The sequence below is a fragment of the Schistosoma mansoni genome (assembly GCF_000237925.1).
Source record: "Schistosoma mansoni, WGS project CABG00000000 data, chromosome W unplaced supercontig 0185, strain Puerto Rico, whole genome shotgun sequence".
In the NCBI taxonomy this organism is placed as follows: domain Eukaryota; kingdom Metazoa; phylum Platyhelminthes; class Trematoda; order Strigeidida; family Schistosomatidae; genus Schistosoma; species Schistosoma mansoni.
In genome coordinates, this window is record NW_017386022.1 from 107,675 (window position 1) to 134,312 (window position 26,638).

Below are 26,638 nucleotides of genomic sequence, written 5' to 3' on the forward strand. Positions count from 1 at the left end.
GATTTTCATAGAACGGCTGGTCGGATTGAGATGATTCTTGTTTTATATTAACGCCCACACTCTCGCAAATAATCTAAAACAAACATCATAAAAATCCGTCCAGTGGTTTCGGAGATACAACGATTTTCATAGAACGGCTGGTCGGATTGAGATGATTCTTGTTTTATATTAACGCCCACACTCTCGCAAATAATCTAAAACAAACATCATAAAAATCCGTCCAGTGGTTTCGGAGATACAACGATTTTCATAGAACGGCTGGTCGGATTGAGATAATTCTTGTTTTATATTAACGCCCACACTCTCGCAAATAATCTAAAACAAACATCATAAAAATCCGTCCAGTGGTTTCGGAGATACAACGATTTTCATAGAACGGCTGGTCGGATTGAGATGATTCTTGTTTTATATTAACGCCCACACTCTCGCAAATAATCTAAAACAAACATTTTCAACTATGATAAATAGTAATATCTCCACAAAACCCTTTCTATAATTAACATCTTTAATTGTTGTACGTTGTAATTAAATTTGTTTTTTATGTTTAAAGCAACAAAAATTGATAAACGTTTATGAAGTTGATGATTACCTTCGTAGAGTAAGCCAAGAAGCAACTTCATGTAGTTCACAGTGATTGTATAAATATCCCAGGACTGAAATATATTATTAGAAAACAATATATTTAACTAGTCAGTTTAAAGTTGGCAATAATATACATTTTAAACTGATAAAATTCATCAACATTTACTCATAATTGGATTGAGAATAAACATATCTAATGAAATCAAAAAGGAACGCTAAGATTTCTGACATTCATAAATACGTGGATTAAAAGAAATTACTACAATAAATCTTTTCACACAAAAGCCATGAACGAAGATGTATCGTTTTCTCCCGATTTCTAGTAAACTAAAGCACATCGAGAGAAAATCGAAGTTGTCTATTGTTAACAATTAATATACGACATTTTCTTCCACAGTGCTTGTAAACAGAATTAGGAAGAGATATTGTGTAGATAAAACTACATTTAAGAGAGAGTTAATCTTCTCGTGAACAAACTTATTTGGTAAGACGTTGGAAAATATTTTAATAGTGTTACGTTCTGAGCTAAATGACTTTACTGAGAAGCATTCTTGAACGTTTTGGACGACATCTTCAGAATCTGCTTCACGAAAAATGGAACGCAACTGGGAATTCTACCAGTTCTTAGTCCGAAAATAGAGGTATTAAGAGTACAAAAAATGAAGGCTACGAAGTAGTGAATGTAGAGTGAATTTGTAGCCATATTCACTATGGATAGGAAAGACCGATGGGAAAATCCAGTTGTTCATACAGAAAGTTATAAAAGCTTAATGGATTGTATCACTTTTGACAAAAGGTTCACCCGTGCAGTGAATGATCATGAATGGGATAAAAATCCCCGAGATGAGAACCGACTACTAGTCGTCACAATAAGTAGTCCAGTGGAAAACAACATCATTATGTAGACAATCAATAATTTTGACGTCTTTTATCCTGCGTTACTTATGAATCCAAGTAATCTAACCACGGCAGAGTATCATGGAGCGATTTACAGTTTTTAAACTTTATATATTATAAAGATTATTCACCAATGTTTAGATCTCTTATTTAATTCTTATTCACAGATCACATTAATTCAGCAATTAACCATAGGCATATGCATCCAGTTTTGAGCATTTTAAGTACTTCCAACCAAAGTATCTGGAAAGCTTTGAACTTAATACCAAATGGTTTATACGACATAAAACTCGTTTGATGAAACTGTAGGTTCAAAACGACTAAGTTATTCATCATGTTTACTAAATCTCCCGTTTCCCACAACATAACTTATTGGTTTTATAATTATAAATTGAGGAATGTTAACAATAGCTGGTCAAAAATGTGACATGAAAAGGCAAAGACATTTATTATTGGTTAGGGATAAATGTTTCTTGACTGAGTTCGCAGATAATCTGAAATTAATAAATTTCAGTGTTTCGTTTGTACATTCGTTTTCTACCTTCATTTATATGCCGAAGATTGGACTATTATAAATATTGACCTAATGTTCTCAAATGTTATCTTATGATGTTCTTTAAATCCCACATTTCTGCCGGTAAAATTGTTTGAAATTCAATGGTTTTATTCTAATTGATCCACTGACAATTGACTATAAATGGGGCCAAGTTGAAATAATATAACATTCGTGACAGACCACTATGCTGTTGTTCTGCTATGAGAAGGAATGTTATACATCGATAAGAAATTAAATTGGTAATTAGGATGTGAAACAACCAGTTACAGACTAGGTCCCCTTACTAAATTAACTAAGTAATGTTTACTTTACCTTAAGCTTTGAAAATGAGCATGATTTTCGTTCGCTGAAAAAGAGACTGTACCGACCAGTTAAGTGGCTTTCTGATCTTTGGTCATTTAAAGGTTAGGCATAATAAATCTGGTTATCAAAAGCAGTCAACATTCAACGATCCTACATCCACCAGTTTAATATATTGTCCATAAATCCACTTACTTTTGGTCAAAATAAAATACATAGTTTAGAAATAAAACATTATATGAATGGGCTAAATAAAAGTAACATGCAGTTTTCTTAAATATTAAACCAACCTTGTACAAGCTCCATTCTACTGAGCTAGATAACAGAGTTTTTGGTATAAGGCTTGGATTGACAGACACTTCAACTCCTGACTACAACGCAAAACGGTTAACAAAAACACAAATCCATAGGTAAAAATAGTAATTTGAAAATCACAACGCTGAAACAGAGTACAATTAATAAAACTGAAAATAAATAATGGCGAGAATGTAATCTATAGATTACCTTTGAGCGATCGTGAATTGACCTTGAGAAGCTTTGACCACTTCCTGGTGTCAAAATAACGTTATATATTAGTGTGGATGATCAGGATCAGAAGTTAGGGTCAGGGACTACAGTTAGAGTTCACATCAACCATGATGCTCAAATGCTATTTGGCCAAACGGATGGATGAGTTTTGCGTCGAAATTCGAGTGTTTCCGTCTTAAATCTGACTGGTTCGTCCATAAATTACAGTTCCGCTTAAATAACTGTAAACAGTATATAGAAATGTCTGAAATAATATTTCTTACAAAAGCAACTAACTACAAGTTTGTTAAGAATGTAGTCAGAGACATTCTTTTTGACAGATTGAAATAGGGATTATATGTCGTGCAGTTCTCGATTAAGTATCCAAATAAGTTTTCGAATGATAGCTCACGCCAAACAAAACCATGAAAAACTAGGTTGATCATTACTCTTGTCCACTACCTCGACCCATTTAAAAACAAATACAGTAAACTAAGATGTTAAGTTGTACAGTTTAGTGACCACGTAGTGTTCTTAGACCAGGAACTAAAAATGGTCACATTACACTACAGACATTATAAAGTTCGGTTAGTTGATACTATTAACATTTGATCTGTATTCACTTCGTTTATGAAAAGAAATGTTCACTTTCAACGTAATAGTTTCATAGTTGTTATCCTAAATACAAGATCCTCAAATTCAACACGTAGAACACCAACCCAATCTCACTTGATGGAGAAACTCTGGAAGAGGTGGAAACTTTCACATGCCTGGACATCATTCTCGATGGACAAGGAGGGGCCGATGCAGACGTAAAGGAGGGGATTGACAAAGCAGGGTCAGTATTCCTACGATTGGAGAACATATGGAACTAAAAACCGTCAACCGAAATCAAAGCCAGAATCTTCAGTACGAACGCTAAGGCAGTTCTACTGTACGGAGCTGAAATTCCCATAACTACCACAGCCATCATCAAAAAGGTACAGGTATTCTTAAGCAGTTGTCCGCTCAAGATAATCAATGTCCGTCGACTGGAAACCATCACCGAAAGCCTTCTGTGGGAGAGGAAAAACCGGCTTCCATTTAAAGAGGAAATTAGGAAAAGACGTTGGAAGTAGATAGGACATACATTACGGAAATCATCGAACTGCATCACGAAGCAAGCGCTAACTTGGAATTCTGAAAGAAAACGAGTAAAAGGAAGGTCGAGGAACACACTGCGTTGAGAATTGGAAGGATACATGAAAAGCATGAGTAGCAAGTGGAAACAACTGGAAAGGAATGTTCAGGACTGATTTGGATGGAGAATGCTGGTGGGAGGCTTATGTTCCTTCACGAGGAGTAATAGGAGCGAGTAAGTAACTACTAGAAATTGCTTATGGACTATTATTATGTATATATATCCCTATTGGATAACTAGTAACTCTATTATGTGTATATTCATATTCCTTTTATCATGAGTTTTCATTTGACCTATTGGCTACTATTATACCATTTACTAACCCCAAGTTATTCTCAATCTATTAGTTACAATCTCTCACATTCACAGCTACTTTTGGCTTGATCGTTTATAATTGTTATTTTCTATTTTGTGGTATGATGTGGTCTGATTTGCTTGTATATAAACTGCGTACGCATGAACTACATGCTTAAAATAGTGGAAGCTGAGATTGTATTCTGGACTCAAACGTACAGGGCTAGGCTAGAAGAGCCAATTAAGCTTCAGAGTTGACTCTAGGCTGCTCGTGCTGGTTAACGCATCGCTGGTTTGGCACAGGGCTAAGGTTGTATAAATCGATGTTCTGATTGGTGGTTTTGTCACGTGATGATATATATATATATATAACTGACTAGTTTATTGTGGTTATCTACATTTTTGTAGTATTTGTATGAATGATCATAGTCCCACTAGACGTAGTAGAATATTGCTTTGAATAGAGTGAATAAACTATCTAAAAAGTGATTTAGTATCTATTTGTTTGAAATATACAAAGATATTAAAATCTTGAAAAATCTTCGTTTGTTAATCGATGATTTTACTAAATATAAAGCACAGACTTCGGTAACACTTGTTACTGATAACTCATATTTATGTACAAAATGTGGCGAGCATTAAAAATTCGTGTGCCGTTTAGACTGTTATGATTGAACATTCAAATCTTTATGCAGACAAAGTAAAATAAAAGTTTCCTTATGATACTAAAACCGCCTTTTATTTTAACATCCTGATAAAAAACAAGTATTTACAATGTGTATGTACTACGCAAATACATATCCCATTGACAACTACGAATAATCTGTAAGTGAAGGGAGACAAGATATATGAAAGAAAACATTTTTTGACCAGAAAACAAATCACATTTACAGCAAATAATAGTAACATGAACTAAGGATTTGATTTGATTAAGGATAATGCAGTATTGACCCAAAGTTTTTTAAAAATTGTTGAGTTGTGTTAAGCGATCAAAGTGAAATGGAAGTAATCAAATGGATATTTCTTTCGGTGATTTTCATATGCAGTATAATTGTCTGGTGATGAGATTCGCTTACGAGGAATCATGCAGTGAAGTATATCTGTATTAGATTAATAATTGAGTGTGAATAGAAATCTATTCAAAGAGGTTTGATAAATTATGTAACTAAATAGCTTGAAATATGGTCAGCTAAAACTTAAAATCTATGGTAATGTATTTTCTGTCAATTTTCTCTGTCTTTTTGGGTTGTCTTCGATTTTATCTTGGAACTTATTTAAATGATGTAGACCTTGAACTAAATTAAACATTTTATGTTCCAAATAAGATCATAAATACTGTATTTCAAAGTACATTACTGATAGGAAACGTCAATTGTAGTAAAAACAACTTTATTTACAGGAAGTTGTATCAAAGTTTCCGAAATTGGTTGATTTTTAAAGGACGAAACAATAGACCAGAAGCTCCCACTGTGAGATAGTTATTCAGATGATTTAAGCTTCTTGATCAGAAGATACTTTTATATAGAAAAGGAAAACTACTTGCTAATTAGCATAACTTAATTCCCCATCACCAAATCCAAAAAAACTTAAAAAATGGTAATATTTGTGTGGAAAAATACATGTTTTAAACGTCAAAATATGATAATTACCCGATTCCAGTCAAAGTATACATGATGCATAGCATAACCAGAATCACGCCATATACGGAAAAATTCGCTGCCAGGATAAGGGAGAGGTATGACTACGAAATCATTATAGCGTCCTTGTTGGTCCACCTTTTCTGATGAACTAATTCTATACGATCAAAAGAAATAAGACTAGCATATATATATATATAACTGACAAACAATCTTCAAGAAATGACATAACAATAAAGGGAGATTTTCTTTACGACATTTAGCGTGGTTCTACAGTCCTACTTATAGTCATTTAATGAATCTATTAATACATAAGTTCATTCGAAGCATTTGGAAAGTTTTCCAGAGATGTTAAAAGCAGATTACTTACAAGCCAAGATAAAACACAAAACTATCTTTATGAAACCAAGTTTTTAGTGACTTTAGCCGACTAACTGACTAACATCAGTTCTTACAGAAAACCATGTCTAAAACTTACGAATTTCTGTAAGACACTTAAGTAAATAAAACAATTTAAAAAAAACAATATTGATATATTTACTCCAACGTAATGCTATGATAATATAACTTGATCCAGTTTGACCTAAAATTAGGCAAGATAGAGTACAAACAAGATGCATAGGATTATAAATATTATACCAAAGAGACAACGGAATCTGTAGCCCATTTACAAATCTTAGTCTTATTTACTCGACTAGTAATACCACCCGGCTGCCAAAACGGAAATAGATGGAGTCACATTTGAATCTGTTATCTATTCGTCTGAATTCAAGTGCTTTAACTACTGATTAGTGAAAAATATCTGAAGTCGGTAAAAGTAAGATGCCTAAAACTAAAAGATAGCCATTTAAGAAATAAATATATAAAGAAATATTGTGCACCGATAAGGGGAGCAGTCCTACATAATGTGTTATCCGAAGGTTGTAAAGATAGCGCTTTTGTTGTTAATAAAGAAACACAAGATGAAAATTATAAAATAACTTACGGAACCCAACATTTTATCTTTCTGTACTCCAACATAAAATCACAAATATAGGTGACATTTAAACGACGAATTAATTCACAATCATCATCACGTAATTTTTCCAAACTCTGACGTCCGTTTTCTGTCCTTAAGAAGTGTGAAAGCATTTTGTAAATAGAACATATGTTATTCAAATGTTATAGAAAGAATCAACAATTTAAATTAGATTCATCAACAACTAGACCAGTCAAAGATAAAAAAATTCAATGAGTAGAATATTGACGGAGAAATGAAGCAAGTCAATAACTATCTAGATGTTAGTAGAGTAGACTATAGGTCACAATTATTATGTGCGAGCTATCTGGTTATCTAGAATTCATAAAATGGAGTAGAGTTCCAAAATGTGACCCATAAGTTGAAAATCAAATGATCAAACGAATTAGCCATAAGTTTAACCTATTTAAAGTTTGTTTGATATATATTTTCTGATCTGTCTGGTTCAAATATATCGTAATGTAAGCACTGACTGATTTTTACCATGTGGGATTCTTAGTTAATCGTTAAATATACTGGAAACTATGGGGATGTTCTAGCAAATTAGAAAGGAAATTCACATTTTGTGCTGAAAACAAACAGCTGCACGTCGTGTGGAGCTCAGTGATACTACCTAGCTGAACCAGAGTAGATAAAAAGAGGTTAGACCCTGATATATAGTAGAAAAAATTGGTTTCTTCAGCACACTAATTCACTGTTTTAAAGGAAAATGATAGGCACTGAGCTAAGAACTGTCAACATTTAAAATTGAAGACTGATTAACTAGAACTCGAATGGATATATATTCTCAGTAAAAATACTCAAAAATTGTTTAGACAAATAAAACTTACTCAAAACTTGTATCTGGAAGCTCTCCTCCTGAAGAGTTACTGACATGTCCATCAAAAGTAAAACCTGTGTAGTCGTCACATGAATATGAAAGTTAACAAACCTGCAGCTGTAGCAACTTGACGACCATAAAACTCTAATGGGCCGCTTAAAGTACTACACCGGCATATATTCTGGAATGAAAGAACACACAAAAATTTCGTGACACAAATGAAATAAACTGTAATCTGCCTTAGTTACAGTAATCTATTTTAACCATTAACTGTGAAAATCAGTAAACGTGGCGAAACCGATGGTTTAAATATTTAGTTAACCACTTTAAATGCTTTATTTAAATAAGGGTTACTTCTGTCGTATTACAAAACACTAGTCACCATGGTAGGCCAGAAAACAAGCTAAGAGGATGTAGAGAAAAAACAAGAATCTTCGGCGAACGCGTGTGTATACTTTTTTAGAGCCTAGTACATAACATTTCTGGATTAGTGTTCATTCTGAAATTCACACAAGCGTATACATAATTCTTAAACAAATTCACTTGTTTGACCAGTTTTCTTATTTTTATTTCCTTCAGACAAGATTTGTAATCACGATTAACTGTTTAAATAAGTTAAAAATCAGTCGTTAATAATGTATACTTCGGTACATACCAATTAGTTCACTTAGCTACACTTCATGTTAACAGTAAGAAATTAATTAAGTAAAGGTAGTGAGTTAAAGTACAAATGTGGTGGTATCGAACGACACGTGTAAATCAGTTAACCGCTGATTTCCGATCTCTTTTATATAACTAAGAACCGCTAATAGGACTCTAGAACTCAAATAATATGTCCACTCTACCGAGCAACTGGCTAGGATACTATCAACTGAGTTATTTCATCCCAATTTACCCCAACATGTCTCTTTAAATATCGATTCAGTACAAAGAACCAAGGGTGCGACTAATCCTGAACCGAATGAGGAAAGAGAATACATTTCCGTAAAAGCCCCTAGTTTATTCATTTCATACAATACGAATCCCAACGTATCGAAAATCAAATTGAATTGAAACTCTAATGTTCATTCAACAGGTAGTAAATCCATAGATCGACTTCTCATTGTCTATGTTTGCTCCTATGATTCTGTCTTCTCCAACACCTAATTACTATCGGATATAAATTTAGTTAGCTTGAAACTTGCTTTTGAAAGTACATCAGTTCGCTATTACAAATCGCTGTTCGGCAGCAAATTTACTTAGTGACACACATCACTCAGCAACATAGAAGCACTTGTCAAGTGGAGCCTTGTCTCAGATTCATCTAAGATGAACACGGTTATCACCTGACGCAAAGCAAAGTTAGCACACAACGGGTGACAAGGTAGCACCAAATGGAAGGAGTCATACTATATTTGGACACCCTCCATTGAATGGTCCCAAGAAGAAAACTGCAACTAATCTATCTTTACAAGATACACAGACCGACCGTTGCTGCTACCTTGACGTGGTGGTCGGGCTTGCCTATCGTGATGATCCAATCGAGCTATGCTGGCTGGAACAATCGTTCCTCAAGGTCCTACCATGCCAGACAGGTCGGTTGAAGAGCGGTGAGACTAAAAGCAGCAATCCCAAGGTCCGAAGGCGAAGTCGTACTGCCGACTGTACAGAGGTGTGAAAGCAGTAAGGTGTTTCCTTCAGACAACCAGCATAACAGCGATGCTGCCTTCCCACAAGGAGGGGTAGGGTTAGAAAAGGTCGACCCTAAAAATGCACACCTCGCCTTATCCCACGGATTTCCGTCTCCGGCGGTAAGGACTTTTGAAGAACGGAGCTAACACGTCAAAAATCCCCCACAAAAAGGCCGTGCGTGACCGGCCTCAAGCAGTTGTCCCTTGGGCACTGCGGTCACGCCCCCAGGTCGTTAAGACCAACACTAATCCAACTTCTTTTTCAGGTCCCTCGAGAAATACCCTTCCACGGTGTGGGCAGCCGGGAAGTGATACTAGCCCTCATACCCGTAACTGCACACGAGACCAAGTTGGTCACTTTCAAATCCTTTCTACACCTCCTAATAACTCTGTTATCTCCACGACTAACCCTTCCCACGTCCTTTTATCACCTCGCACCGCTAGGGCAAACGATTCGAGTACACAGAACGTTATTCCTGGCCTCCTGAAACCACGCTCTAAACTACATGTAGGAACTTTTAATGTCCGAACATTGTGCCAAATAGGACAACAGGCTTCCTTAGCTATGACTCTAGAATCTTACACCATCGATGTATGCTGCGTCTCCGAAACGCGCATACAAGATCCGAGTAGTGTCATTCATTTGACCGCACCTAATCAAAATAAAGATTCATCTCGATACACGCTTCGTGTATCTGGAAGCCCTGATGCTGCTTCCCGTGGCCTCACTGGAGTAGGTATAGCATTAAGTCCTAGGGCAGAACTAGCTCTTTTAGACTGGATCCCAGTAGACAGTCGTCTATGCGCTGTCCGACTAAACGGTTCAGTAAGGACCCGGAAAGATAGGGAAACTCGTCGTTGTCTCTTCGTCATCTCTGCCTACTCTCCCACTGACTGCAGCTCAGACGATATAAAAGATGAGTTTTACAGGAAACTTTCTGACCTTCTCCGAAAAGCTAGGCGTTCTGATGTAGTAATAGTAGCAGGTGACTTTAATGCTCAAGTAGGTAAACTAAGTGAAAGGGAAAGACACCTGGGTGGATCTTATGGTGTCATGGCGAAAAGAACAGATAATGGCGACCGTCTGTTGCAGCTATGCTCAGATAACCGCCTATTTCTTGCAAATACTAACTTTAAGCATAAGGAAAAACATCTTTTGACATGGCGACCCCCGAATTCGTCCCAACGTTGGACCCAATTAGATCACATCGCTATCAGCCACCGATGGAGGGGCTCGATAGAAGACTGTCGCTCATTCTGGGGCACATGTTTAGATTCAGATCATGCTCTAGTGCGAGCACGTATCTGTCTGCGTCTTACTGGTCGTAGGAAAGACACTGCAGGGAAGCCTCTAAGGGTTCTACTTAATGATAGGCAAGCTAAGAATATATTTCAGGAACAACTAGAAAAACAGTTAGGCAGCCATGTAAGTTGTGTCCACCCCGAAGTAGCGTGGAATGACATCCGAAAAGCTGTGGAAACAGCAGTGATATCCGCTAGTAAGGTAAACCATAACGTTAGGGAGAAACAATGGATCTCGGCAGCATCTACCGCACTGATAGATGCTCATAAACTCATCCCACCTGGCTCTGAACATAACGAAGAGCGGAGTCAACTTAAGCGCAGGCTTATAAGAAGCCTACGTAATGATCGTGAACAGTGGTGGGTAGCGAAAGCAAGAGAGATGGAAAAGGCAGCGGCAATAGGTAACAGTAGGCAGCTATTCAGACTCGTTAAAGAAACCGGTATTAGGAACCCGAATATCAGTGAAACCATCTCAGATAAAGATGGGCATATTATTCATTCTCAATCCAGGAGATTGGATCGATGGGCAGAACACTTTAGGGATCAGTTCAACTGGCCTTCAGCCACACTTCAGTTACCCACGATCCCCAGTCGTCCTGAATGGCAAATTGATGTAAGTCCTCCAACCCTCTGCGAGGTTGAAAAAGCTATAGGAAATCTGAAGCGAGGGAGAGCAGCAGGCCCTGACAGGTTGACCCCTGAGATTTTTAAGGATGGTGGTCCAGTACTAGCAGTGAGATTGACTGAGGTCTTAGGTAGAATCTGGGAACTGGACGTAATTCCATCTGACTGGTCCCAATCACTGATTGTGCCAGTCTATAAGAAAGGACAAAAGTCCTCCTGTGACAATCACAGAGGGATCAGTTTGACTAATATAGTGTCTAAAATATTAGCTTCAATAATACTAGGTCGCCTAACCAAAGCTCGTGAAGAGCAGACTAGAGAAAACCAGGCTGGTTTTCGACCTGGACGTGGTTGTATAGACCAGATATTCACCCTACGTCGTCCTAGAACATAGACATACATTCAGACGTCCCACAATAGTAGTATTTCTTGACCTTAAGGCGGCATTTGACTCAGTTGATCGTGAGGTTCTATGGCAGTGTTTGTCACTGAAAGGAGTACCAAAGAAGTACATTAACCTCATAAAGGCTCTCTACTCGAACACAACTGGTCGAGTTAGAGCCTATGGCGAACTGTCATCAGAACTGATTACCTCAAGTGGCGTTCGTCAGGGCTGTCCACTCTCCCCATTCTTGTTTAACTTTGTCATTGACATACTTTTAGAGATAGCACTTTCATCATCTAAACCTCCAGGAGTTGAACTTTTACCGGGAGGCTCACTTGTTGACTTGGAATACGCCGACGACATAGTTTTACTCGGTGAAGACGCTGACAACATGCAGAGTCTTCTGACCACTATAAGCAACTATGCAGGCATGTTCGGAATGCGATTCTTTCCCTCGAAGTGCAAAATGTTACTTCAGGATTGGGTTGCAGCGACACCTGAACTAATGATAGGGAGTGAAGTAGTTGAGCGTGTAGACCACTTCACTTATCTTGGCAGTCTCATCAGCCCTTGTGGTCTGGTATGTGACGAAATCTCAGCACGGATACAGAAGGCTCGTCTAGCTTTCGCCAACTTGCGTCATTTATGGCATAGGCGAGATATCCGTCTAGCAACCAAAGGACGGGTTTACTGTGCAGCAGTTCGCTCCGTCCTACTTTATGGCAGTGAAACATGGCCAATAAGAGTAGAGGATATTCGTAGACTACTAGTATTCGATCATAGGTGTCTTCGAAGCATTGCTCGTATATCCTGGGACCACCGGGTAAGTAATGCAGTTGTTAGGAAACGAGTACTAGGTAGGGATGGCAAATCGATTGATGAAGTAGTGGAACTTCATCAGTTGAGATGGCTGGGACATGTGTTACGTATGCCCGACCACCGACTGCCCCGACGTGCAATGTTTCATGGTGTAGGAGTAGGTTGGAAGAAAGCTAGGGGTGGCCAGACCAAAACGTGGCACAAATCAATGAAGTCACTGACAAGTGGACTGGGCCATGTTGGTAGGTGTAGACTACCTGGTTGGGATTCGCGAGATGACAGCAACCGATGGTTAGAGACCTTGAATGACATGGCTCAAAATCGCTTCCAATGGCGAAGGTGCATCCACTCTTTGTGTTCTACCAAATTCTAATCTTCTGAATTCCTCATGTCTTTATCTTTTTCTCTTTCCAAATTTATTTCACTGTACTATACTCCTTCAATAATTTCTTCAAACCCTAATCTTTTGGATTTCTGATTATACTCCTACTACTTCTACCACTATGGGATTTTAATCGACAACTGCATCTCTGCGCTAATGTGGTATGGCAACTCGAACTGATGTACGTACGTACGAAGTTCTACGTTGTGACTGACTGACTGACTGAGATACACAGACCTGTAAAACCATCTCTTTTATATCTGAACCAACTGCGATCAGGGACGTACAGAGTACATTTTGAACTGGGGAAACTGTGTGGTGGAGTAAATACCACCTATCGGTCAGTTCTCCAGTAATCTTACGAGAAATTCTCTTATATAACTTATGCTTTGTACAGAGGCTAGGATGTAGCTTGAACCTATTTTTCAACCACGTACGTGCTAAGTCTCTCTCATAGGGCAAACCTTTTCCAACTTTTCATCTGTTTAAAAAAGTGCCCGTCTTCATACAATCGTTCCGCTGAATTAATTCCTTTCAAGCCATTTACAGATGGGCAACTCCTTCTTTGGTAGGTAGACTAAGACTCCTCATCAAACATCTATTACCACTATTCGTATTTCTCGATCAGACTTCGTTGGGGTACATGTTCCACTTCTAAACCTTTAGTCACTGACTCTGCAGACATCATGAACGCTACTTGTGATCAGTACTATAACTCTAATATCCGAGAATCTATGTAGGTTGTATAGATATGTGGTATTAACAAGCTATCGTTTGCCACCACCCTTCACAGACTCAATTTCGAAATGTTATTTGCTGTTTAGATTTTAACTGTCACCTTATCCATTAAAGGTCTTATGTTGAACAATAACAATACTACATCGACGGGTTCAAAGTACTGATAAATAAGTCATACCCTTGATTTTCAAGCGAGTAGTTAACCCTCTATTGATTAGGGTTACATCAGAGCCATCGGAATGCAACGTCGAAACGTCACGATACACAAATGTGCGACGAAGATATTGCATTCTGCTGCACATGAGTTCGCTAAATAACAAAATTGTCTTAGTAATAATTAATCTTGAGCGCGTACTTTTTGACGAGGACGATAACATCTAGCATTCAAAGTTCCAACATTCTTCACTTAACTCTGATAAACATCCAAGTGATCTTACAGTTTCTAATCAATTCCGGTGTTTTGATGTGATCTAAATTGCACGTCTTCTCGAACCTTGATAGGTTTGGAAACGAAATTGCCAATTTAAACAACAGTCGTAAACTGTGGATTGGGTCGTATTGCCATACCTCGACTTTCCGAAGGAGTGTGTATGGATGTGTGCGGGTATGATAAGTGACGATATTGTTATTGATCATCATATTGGTATCTGATGTTTAGCTTGATAAATGTGCAATAAAAACCAACCTAAGTCTATCATAGTCCGGAGAGATCACTATTCAAGCTAGCCGATCACGTTCTATAATATGTCAGTCTGATTATCTTGGTTTTATTAGGGGTAAAAGTGTTGTAGTTGAGTCCAAGATTAGATTAAATGAATGTGCCTCGTGAGATGGTGTGCCAGTATTGGTCAAGCGCCACTATATGTTGTGGACCTTCACAGTACAACAGCAGTTATACTGAGGCGAGAACATTGAAGGAAATCAACTGAATTATCCGCGATCTCTGGAGGAGCATTTAAAGTCATAAAGAGTAATGGTCACCAGAAAAGAGATGGTGAGAGTCCACGGCCTTCGCAACACCTTGGATTTAGAGGTTGAATAGGAAAAATGCGAAACCACGATCATGATGGCCAACTACCGATACCCCATGTATACGAACTATTATATATATATATATATATATATATAGTATACTAGTGAGTTAATTGATGATGGAAAATAACTTTCGGATAAAGTATTCGATATGAACTATAAAACTGAACAAACCTTATGTTTAAAAGAAAAGGAAGGGACAACAAATCTTGTTCGGCAGCGAGCAAACTTTGACTGAAGCATAAGCTGACCTAAATCGGCCAATGATCTATCTAAAATAATTGTACATATTCTGTTTCTTACGAAGATAAATGTCGAGTACGGGGAATAGCAATGAGTGGTGGGTAATGTCCACACATATAACCGTTCATGTTCTCCAAAATCTTAGCGAAGAACAAAATTTTAGACAGCTTACTTCAGCAGGACAGTCCTCAAATGTTAGTGTGTTGCAGATATCGTTTATTTTATATATTTCCTAAATGTTTCATTGCGTTAATTATTGATGTACCAGTTACCTTTGGGTAACACTTCAATAGTTGTTCGTTAAAATCAGCGTCCAGCATGAAACTAAGTAGTTCGATGACATCTTCCTTCGTAACATCCAACATTCGTATAAAATCTCTAGGACAAATTTATACAACTTAAAACTTGTGCTGACTTCTTGACCTACAGAATTTATGGAATTTAACAAAAGCTCAAATGGTTCAAATGGTTGAGGACGGAATAGAAGAAGCTTTCGCTTAACGGGCTTCCGTGTCTAGTAACAGTGGATCACCAATACCTCCAGGCAAAAACCTAGGTATATGAACGATAATAGAGGAAAAAAAAGAATTTGGTAAATCATAATAATATGTTATCCTTAGTCCTTAAGAATAAGTCAAGTTTCCTCTTAAAGGACTCAGTTTCTATCACTATGTAATTGGAAAATGACACGAAAGTTTTTCACCTTCGAACATTCAGTAAAATTTCACGTCAAGTACAGTGGTTTAACTATTTTTTCCTTGCATTTCAACTGTTTTCAGGTTTCCTACAACCTTAAATGGTCCAAACTGTTGTCTTCAGCAATATGGATAGTAGGTTAGTGGGCCTGTGTCATTCCTGACAGATTGCCCTTCAGTGAAATTCCAGCTTCTCCTTGAAAATGTTCACTGATGGGGTTGATACCACGTGTTCGGGTGATGCGTTGTAGTCACTGACCATTCGATAAGAAAAAAAGCTTATTAGATCGCGGTTTGTGAACCTTTTTGCTACGACCTCACAGATAACCAGTGCTAGAGGGAACAAAAAGATAAGACATACAAACCTTTAATCATCATTAAAGGTACGAAATACCAATATAAGGTCACCTCGCGTCCTAAGATACGACAAGGGGCAAATGTTTAAGCTTTTTAAACGCTCATCGTAAGAGAGTTTCGAGAGAGCCTCTACTAATTTCGTCCCCACACGCTGGGAACGCTCAAGTGAGCTAGTATCTTTTATCAAACGTGATCTAGCTACTTGAATACAGTAATTCAAGTGTGGTCTTAAATACTTACTTACTTACGCCTGTTACTCTCAATGGAGCATAGACCGCCGACCAGCTTTCTCCACCCCACTCTGTCCTGGGCCTTCTTTTCTAGTTCTATCCAGTTTTTGTTCATTCTTCTCATGTCTGTCTCTATTTCTCGGCTTAATGTGTTCTTTGGTCTTAAATAGGTGGGATATAAAGTTCGAAACATCTCGTCAAAGCATATTAATGCCCGGCGAAGTGACCATAACTCATGATAACCTCTGGCAGCAGCTGCGTTGCACTGCGTAGTTGTTTTCGAATCATGACTTATTATTATTCCTAAGTCTTTATGTTCTTGAACACGTCGAAGAGATGTACCAACAGTAGTGTAATGGTAAATATTATCGTGCCCGATATACATGAGCACGCTCTTCCTACAATTAACTTCTAAGCCCCAAACAGAAGCCTATCTAACTAATCCGTCTAAGTTAATTTGGAGATGAAAATGATCAGCCTTTCTTCTTATCATTCGCCAGATTTTGACATCATCTGCAATCAATGATGTGAACGACTAAAACAATAGCGGCAATTCATTAACATAGAGAATGAAAAGTAGAGGGTCTAAGATGGTGCCTTGGGGTACACCACTTTTGACCGGCTTCCATTCGGATAGCATCCCTTTGACTCCCACTCTCTGTCTGCAGTCACATAAGAAGTTTCCTATTCGTTCCTGCACAGCACCTGTTATTTCAAAGCTGCAGAGCTTCTGCATAAGACCTAAATGTGAAACCTTGTCAAACGCCTTGCTAAAGTCTATGAATATCATATCGACAGACAGACAGGCCGTTATCGGTACAACGCGATTATTATTCACTGGTGGGAGAAAGGTGCTGAATGTCGATGACATCTTCATAGTAGTGTGTGAGGACAAGTTCTAGCAATGATGGGTCATGTTCTAAGTCAATATGTGTTGATCTTACAATACATTATACAAGTGCATACCGAATGTTTGTTTATGATAGGTCACTATCAAAACCTCCACCTGAAGCTGTGAGCTCTATCCAGTTGATATGTGGTGCGTCGAAGTCTCCAATAATGATGCCTTACTCCAAGAACAGATGTATGTTAGGATAAGATAACACGGACTACGATATTATTCCTCCTATAGTCACCAACTCGTTTCTAGACCTAATTGTACAACATGCTACCACTAACATGCGCCTCCAATACGATCGATTGTGTGCAAAAGTTATCCCTAACATATAACATTATGCCTTCTCCCTTGAGACTTATAACTCTATCACTTCTAATACAGATGGACAGAGTATAAGAAGCTTTCGCTTGACGGGATCTCGTATTTAGTAGCACAGGATCACCGAAACCTTCAGGCAGGAACCAAGGTGTATTAACGACAAAAGAGGAAAGAAGAAATTGTTCAATCGTAAGAAAGTGTTATCCTTAGTCCTTAAGAATAGGTCAAGTGTCCTCCCAAAGAACTCCTGGGAATTTGCTTGGACCAGCTCAGTCGGCAGCGAATTCCAACATTTGACTAATTTTAAGGGGCAGGATGTGTCTACAATCCATTCTGCTGTGTTGCGCCTCCAGTTTCTGGGTGTTAACCCTTACATTTGTGTTGGAGCTAAACCTAGGCAAGTGTTTGATGTGATGTCCAGAAGTCTTTAGAATTCTGAAAGCTATTAGGCCACTTCTAAGACGCCTGTACACAAATGGGTAAAGGTTCAGTGATCGGAGGCGCTCTTCATAAGGCTTGAATCTGACTCCACGAACTGATTTCGTGTTCCGTCGTTGAATACGTTCCAGTGTGTCCTTATCCTTTTGGAGTGAGCGAAGAAATATTATGTTTCAGTACTCTAAACGGGGACGAATGACACTGCTCAAGATTATGTGGAAAGTTCTACAGTCAAAGTGACCAAAAATGCGCTTCAAAGTTACCAGTGAAAAATTTTTTCGGAAGGCGTTTTTTTCACAGTTAGTGTGAGACTTCAAATCGTAGGGTACCAGCGCTACTAAATCTTTTTCAACTAGGAATACTTTTAGAGAGGAGTTGCCAAAGTTGTAACGCTAGTCTGCAACATGTCTCAGATGGATTATTTTACACTTTGAAGTGTTAAAGGTAAGTCCGTAGTTATCCGATCAATTTTGAAATCAGATCCTCCTGAAGTGCCGGTTTCACATCATCAGCAAAAAGTAATAAGTCAGACGATACCTGCTGTGGCAGATCGTTTATATAAATCAAGAAAAGAGAAGGTCCTATCACTGAACCCTGGAGGACCTTGCTAGGACATTCTATAGCCTGAAATATGAGACAAGCCAATCAAGCAGAGGTGATTTTACACCCAGACGTTTGAGCTTATTGATGAGACATATGTGGTTGATTCTATCAAGAGCTTTTGATAAGTCAAAATAAATGACGTCAACCTTACCCATGTGGTCAAGGATGGCTGTCTGTCTGCCCACCGCGGTCAGCAGTTTGGTTATGCGGGAGTGGCCTTTTCTGGAACCGTGCTGTTGGGATTGAAAGAAGTTTAAGGATAATAAATAGTCGTGTATACAGTCACATATCACGGACTCCATAATGGCTTCAACTTTCGTCATACAGATATAGTGAACATATTACTTCTAAGGTTTTCCTTAAGATTTTCGAAATTTCTGATTCACCATAACTTGAATTTTTTTTACTGAATCATTGTGGCATCACACTGAATGAAAGGAGCTGACGGTGTTATAATATTTTGCTGAACTGGTATGGTCTTCTAACCCGCTATTTATACATAAGTGTTGTGAATACACCAAGGTACTGAAGATAGCACGGGTATTGTAGTTCGACAACACTTTACCAATGATACCTTCTATAATTGAATAGCGCTCACCCAGTAAAATCAAAAGTTAGAAGCAAGGAGGTTGGAGGATATATTTGATGGGTTATCAATACATCGAGGAGTGACTGATCTAAACTGGCTAGTGATCGCAGTGTACGTTGAGTACGCCGTTCCAACTCGTGATCTGGTGGGGACGCATGACCGAGCGCCTTCAGCTAGGTGAGTCCACTAAAACTAATGTGGTCAGCTTTTAATGTCGAACACTTACAGAGCTATTGACTTTGAGGATTTATTTGCAGCCACAGTACTTTCAAGTTACCATGAATAACGTTAAAGAGAATCTTTTCAACAAGCTGTTCAGAGGTTTGGTCATTTCAGAATATTTTGGTAAAGGATAGGGGTAAAATTTAGTCCTTCTCAAGGAATGCCTGAAATTTCCAAATAAACCTGGACAGTCACCGGTGATTCATACATCATCGGGAATGGGTTTAATACATAAGATATCGATTACATGAACCGAACTCGCATTAGGCAGGATTTATTACAATGTCGTACTTCTTGAGCCTTCAGAAGACTTTTGTCAGGTGAACGAAACTATCGGTCTAATTTTTTCTGGCACTGAGTAAATTGTCTACGTATGAGTGGATTAATTTAAGATTGTGTAGTACTTATTCAATGAAATGTTAAAAGTCTGTTGAAAGAGCATGTGATGCCTAGGTCTTTTACCTTGTTACATTTATCCTTGATAACAGCGAGAGTCGTAGAGTCGAAATATCTGGGAAGCATAACCTTAGATGATTGTTTGATTGTAATTAAATTTACCACACTGTATTTTAGATTTTCAGACTTATATGTTGGTTGCAGCGGAATGAGAGATTCTGTAAATTGGTTCACATCAAGTTGTGCCTTAGATAATAAATGCATAGATATGTCTGTGCATATAGCTCCATTTATGTTGTTGTAAATAAGCTCACGGTTTCTGGTATCTACTACTAGTTTGTAAAGTTTCGAAAAATCACTCACAGTTATTGGTACCGAGACGTCAGCCATGGTAAAGTTTCACAAAAGTACAGGCCTGTTTCTAGGGTTTAGTAGTATATCTTGCTTGTCATAATTGTTTATGCAAAGCCGATTGGAGACATTGAATGCAATTTTAGGGTCATGGTTAGGTTTACCTTCTGTGTGAGTGGTTTCATAGCAAGTTATACTCCTGTTTCAATCAGGAATTATGTCCTGGTCTTCTCGTCTGTAACTCACTGGAGACAACTACTTTGTGGGCTCTGGTCTGTGACATCAGGCGATACTGCAGCGCTTCCGTTTTCATGATTTGTGCACCAAAATGGTATAGTTTTTTTTCACCCCGCGATTTGTGTACTGACTTTATGATAATACAGAATATATTGAGACATCTGGTACCTAATCTACTCCCCGACCTACTTCTACATCTATCTATAAAGCGTTCACCTATAGCTGTTTTTAATCCCACCTGAGCCACCTCTCCACCTTAAGTGTTAATTGTTTTCTTTGGGTCTGTGGGCTAGTCCTTTTGCATGACTAGCAGTGCCGATATGTTTTTTATGCATTGTTATATTTATTTAACAACTTCTGTAAGCTTCTCAGTATCTAAATTACCACCACTGATTACTAGTATCTTTTGCACCTGAAGATACCACTAGTATTATAGTGTGACAACTATTAACCAGTAACACCTTCTATAATCGAATCGTGCCCAACCAGTTAAAATCAGACGTCAGAAGCGAAAAGGTTGGAAGGTATATTTAATGCGTTATCAATATTTGGAGAAGCGATTGATCCAATCTGGCTAGTGATCGTAGGAGATGTTTCCCACGCTGTGTTGTAACGTGATCTGGTGCGGATGCACGACCAAACGCCTTCAGCTAAACAAGTCCACTAAAACTAATGTGGTCAGCATCCAATGTCGAACACTTAAAAAGCTATTGATTTTCGTGAATTATTTACAGCTATACACCTTTTGTGACATGCAGTGAAGACTTGGCTGGTAAAATAATCGTTCATCAACTCGTCTGCTGCCCAATATGCTAGTCATGTGCCATTTCGATTGAGACGGCATGCAGTCACCTAGTCTCACATTTTTTAGTAGTTGGTCATTCGTTTGTGATAGCTTTGTCTCGTAGGACGTCGTATGGTGAAATCGAACTAAGTGTTACTATAGCAACCATCCTATAATCAATTCCGATTATAGTCAATTTTGGTTAGGCCCTTTTTATAACTTACTTAACAGACATCGTTATTTGGGATAGTAACAATTTGCATATTCTTTGCACTGTTATACCACTAGAGCACATGACACTCTATCCGAAATGTTGACTACTTAAATATCACCCGATGACTCATACTCCTCCCCATATATGTACGCACGCAAATATTATTATCAGCCTTTGTTTTGCTTTGCTGTGCCCTTATTAAATTTGACTATAAATTGCCTATGTAATTGCTTGCTATTCGTTCGCTTGCTCCTCGTTCGCTTCCTTCGCTTATTCGCCTGTTTACTCGCTCGTTGATATTCGCTCAGGTGTTGTTAACTTTCTGACCTGAGTTATTCGACAACAAACTGTAGTTGCTGCTATCCTTTGTCTTCTGATTTTACGCACCGTTAAGATTAGAATCATAACGGTTATCGAAGTAAACGATTAACGAATCGCGGCACTACATTACGTTGAAATTATTGCTCTCTTATGTTATTTAAGCACGGTATGTCAATCTACTTGTAACTTACGGACCCGAAATAACAGTAGAAGCAAACACCAATTCAGACACCAAAGTGTATTGGCAAATTACAAATAATCGACTTGAATGTCATTCTAATAATAATCATAACAATTACAAAACAAACCTTCAATTTTTTAGGTTGTAGGAGCAAAAGCTTTCAAATACCAAACCGAAGACAAAGAGAAATCAAAATGTCAGAAGATAAAGATATAAACAAACAAGTTCAGAAGTTGAGTAAAACAAATACATCCAAAAACAGAGAAATTATTAATATTCAATATAAAAGTTTTTAATCAGCCAAATGTCTTCAGTTCTCCTGTAACACAAATCTTTGTTTTTGTGGGAGACATAATGGCTAGTCAATGGCTTTAACTGCAGGTACAAGTAAGGAAGTTCCACCCACAGAACTGGATCGAGTAAAGATAGAATGTAATGACTTTTGAGGGATAGAGGAGTGAATGCACAAGTTACAGTGATGAGCACGGGCGAAATGAGTTAAAACCAAATAAACAAAAAATTATACGTTACATTAGGAACATACAGAAAAATATGAAGCACTTGATTAGCATTCGCCATTTTAATTATGTGTACACATTTTATCATCGGAAAATTAAATTATCTCCAATAAAGTGAATTCAATTTGATTGTCATTTCAAGTGAATAATAACGAGTTTTGATGCACAAAATATGAATGATTTCTAATTCTTTCATTATAGGATGCTCTTAGTCTAAGCGTTCGGTACCAGAAAAACATTCAACATATTTTTCCATTCACTTTGTATTTTGTCACTTCCTTTTGTTAACGCTTCTGCATAAAGCTTTATTATTCATTAAAAAGAATGATTAGATTGAATCAGAAACATTATAGTTAACATCAACTCAATCGGACTTAATATGTCAAACAACGGAACATATCAAAGCTCTATAATTAGTCAATATATGTCGATGCATTATCGAATGAACAATTTTCAGGAATTATATTTTTCATAGCAAAAATATAACATATATCCTAGTAAAAAAGAGAAAATTCGGTTTAGAGTCTCAAATCTCACATATCTCTTGACTACTGTGATGAACTGTTATATACTAATGATATATCATAGTCTATCATGTGAATTCAAAGTAAATAGGTTCTCGCCAAAATTAATGACTATCATAGTAAAGTTTCAATAGAGAATCAATTTTACATTGAGTATATTAAGAGTGTTGACTAGTTCTTGTGATAATTGTGTAACATACTCTAATCTTCCAGTAAAAGAATTGTAGACTATCAACGTTGATGATCTATGCCGAATGATTGGATGCCTACTCGAGTTAGACGGGAACGGTGTAACGAACAATCTAACCTCGAAGTCACACCTCGCAATCAGCATCTTACGTGGATTGCCCTATAGACGCATCGAGGGACCATGGATGCTCTGAAGACTGTACAACACAAAGGACGTTATTACATGAATATATTAGTCAAAGTAGATACAAACGAAAGTAGAACCACTGCCGCATGGGCCAGTCCATGGCGTATGATTAACTGATGCGCGTTGATTGTCCTTGACCCTGATGGGGATCGATGATCTGTTCGATATTTGGTGACTTAACTGCCGGATGATTTGGCTAGGGTTCAGTGACATTTCACTGACCCTACAGAATGTACAGCTTATATTATTAAATACTATTTGAATCTTAAATATGTCACACCAAATTATAAAGTCATAAAGTAGTCGGATTTAAATAAAGGAATTTTATCATGATTTTGTATAGTATTAAAGCTTAAGTGAAATTCAAAAATTACTTTATGTTATTTGGATTCTATGATAGCAGTATTACTATCACTTTTCATTCATTTTAACCTAAATATAGACATTATTTTAAGAAAATCAACATTGAATAGAGACTATTAGCAGATATTTTCCAGGGTAGTAAATACATACAAAATATTTTATTTGACAATTTGGTAACATAATATACTAGATTGATATTTAGAGCAAAAAGATTTTTCTCTGAAAGGTAGCATAAAATAATTGGAAGTTCCTTAAGTCTCGAAAATCTATATGTAATTTCTACATAGAATATTAGATAAAATCTGATCCATTTTGTTATATCCCGCTGAGAATTATAAATGGTAACTTTTGAGAACTATTTATGAACCAATACGGTACATATATTTTTATTGTATAACTATTATAGAGTTGAGATCATGAATCAATTGAAGCTAGACCACCATGGAAAACCTGGAAGGACTGAACGGCCATTTCGTCCTATTACGGGACTCCTCAGCAATGCGCATCCACGACCCCGCACTTGCGAGATTCGAACCCAGGACCTACCAGTTTCGCGCCATAGCACTTAACCGATAGACTACTGAGCCGGTGTTAATGTCTAACTTCAACCGATCCACGAAATCGAGAAACCATTCACAATGTCATCAGTGAGTTGATATCTTATTAATTAGCTAAACTATGAATATTCATGTTCCTCTTATTGAAAGCTTTATTTTGACTCATAGACTATTATTATACGATTTATCGTTTTTGAGTTATTTCAAATCTATTAATTACAGTCTCCTACATTCACAGCCACTTTTGGCTAGATATTGTACAAATGTTATTTTCTATTTTACGATATGATGTTGTCTGTTTGGTTTGTATATAAACCCAGTATGTTTGAGGTAGATGATTCATATTGAGGAGGCCGAGATTGGTGTTCTAGACTCTCAAAAGGCAGGGCTAGGCAGGGATAAAGATCAATGAAGACTTTGGACTGCTCATACGGGTTTCGGATGTCATCGGTCCTATCGGTAATTCACTGTTCTTTAATTGGCGGCATCATTATTGTATATATTAGTAGGGCACAAGGCCAGAAATAAAATAAATAGAAATATTTTATATCTTGAAAGCGGTTTATTTTTCTGCTTATAAAAAAACTTCTTGTATATTTGTAGGTCATTAAAATTATGACATAGAAATAATTATAACCCATGCACAACATAAAACAGTACATACGCTTAATGATTAGTGCTTCTATACTACTTCCAAATATTTACACGTTTATTGACAAGAGAAAAAAATGTGTTATTTCAGTAATTTTATATGTTACTTTTTTCTATCACTATCTAGGTCATAATCATTCAATCTCAGAATTGGCACAAAGAAATTTCGGTAAATACGTCTAAAAGTCCTGGACTGTTCAAAATCCTACCCTGTTTCAGACTGACTACTGAAAAAGTAACTACCAAATATCCGGTACATTTTTTACTAATAATTTGGATATTGTGGAAGTGATTTTGTTGTGAACTAGGACACAAATGGGGACAGTGTAATACATTTGAGCGCAAAATTACATAAAATCTTAGTAATATCTGAGAACCATACAATAAATACTTCATTTTCAAAATGCCAATCAATTATCTCAAAATTGACCCGTTCATTTTGCAAATGTCAGTCAATCGTCTCAGACTTTATTGTTTTTTCGTTTCTACACCAATCATTTTTTATTTTCGTTCTCTTTTCTTTGATCTTCTTAACCTTTTGCCTCCAGCCATTTCACTTTGGTTTGATGATACATACTACTTATATTTGTCGACATCAGTAGCACATACCACAATTTAACTAGGTGGTCAACATGAAACCCAGAACTTAAGTTTTGTGCCGTTTAGCACTCATCATCAAGATGTAACTGTAGTATTGAGGAAACTGATGTTCACTCATAGTGCCTTTGATTGTGAATCTGCGTGATATAGGATCGAATCTACCAGGGTGCACGTGTCCCCTTGTTGACACGTGCTAAATGAAACGCGACCTAGGTCTAGGGTTTCTTGTCATCTCTCTTCAACTGCTACCTTACATTTAAATATTGTGTATACGCTATTGAGTTACATAGACCAGTGGCCAGATTGCAACTTGATCGACAGAATTTGACCAGCACTCAGAAAGACTTGACGTGTATGATACTGCTCAGTATTAAGAGGCCAAACAACTGCAGATTGAAGAGTTACGTTTTCTTTTGACAGGACTGTTGATAGTCCTATGCTTTTACTCACCCATTAATATATACCTACCAAGTTAATTCAATCTTTGTTATATCATTTAATTACATAGTCGTTCATTATCATCGTTATTATTTGTGATCTTTGTTCCGATCTATATAATTAGATTCAATCAAACTGTTTTATGTCATGTCTTTACCTTCTTATTCATCTTATGTTCTATTACATCTCAACTTCAGTAATTAAACTGTGTCAGACACTTGTTTGTAATCAGCTTTTTGTTTTCGTACCGTTAAGCAGATGAGAAGTATTCAAATAGAATGGTGAATCCTTTTAATTTTATTATTCTTGTTTCTTTTAAGCCCAAAAGGCAAATTTCTTTAGCTGATTCAATGATGAAGCTGGTCTCAACAACGACATACCTTAGTCAGGTTTTTCGTTTGTGCAGAAAAGAACAGATTTGCCCAGGGATATAAAATCATAGATCAACGTTTAACATGCCAAATAAAATGAATTAAACTACCATATGTGTTTACATTCTTTTAACATTTTGTAATATGCATAGGTGTAAAGATATTAAGATAATTAAATTGGTATTTTCACAGATTGATTATTCGCTTTAAATTTTTCGGTTCTCTTCAAGAAAGTAATATACAATTACAAGATGGTATACTTACAGTAGAATATTTTATTCAAATGAAAATATTTTCAAGCAATTAGTCCCTTTGATAAATTTCGATAGTGTAATAAGAAGACGAAGTTTATCAGAACTATTGAAGCCTTAACCATACGAAGATTCAAACCTCCTTTATATATTCAAAAACAGTTTG

At 37.1% G+C, this 26,638-nt stretch overlaps 1 protein-coding gene across 2 annotated transcripts in view; it reads right to left on the reverse strand.

The window, feature by feature from the left end:
* The window catches only part of Smp_075440.1 (hypothetical protein), a gene marked incomplete at its 5' end in the record, with an annotated part of 35,471 nt that extends 20,118 nt beyond the window's left edge, over positions 1–15,353 (reverse strand). The window contains 10 exons of one of the 2 annotated variants that reach the window (XM_018790956.1): positions 590–653; positions 2,626–2,706; positions 5,966–6,110; positions 6,939–7,064; positions 7,802–7,865; positions 7,903–7,972; positions 14,921–15,014; positions 15,050–15,129; positions 15,162–15,221; positions 15,262–15,353. In XM_018790956.1, the coding sequence (XP_018645808.1) occupies positions 590–653; positions 2,626–2,706; positions 5,966–6,110; positions 6,939–7,064; positions 7,802–7,865; positions 7,903–7,972; positions 14,921–14,989 (619 nt within the window). Of the gene's footprint in view, positions 1–589; positions 654–2,625; positions 2,707–5,965; positions 6,111–6,938; positions 7,065–7,801; positions 7,866–7,902; positions 7,973–14,920; positions 15,015–15,049; positions 15,130–15,161; positions 15,222–15,261 lie in introns of those variants that run through there. The other variant, XM_018790957.1, reaches the window with a different exon arrangement.
* Positions 15,354–26,638: the final 11,285 nt, after the last annotated feature.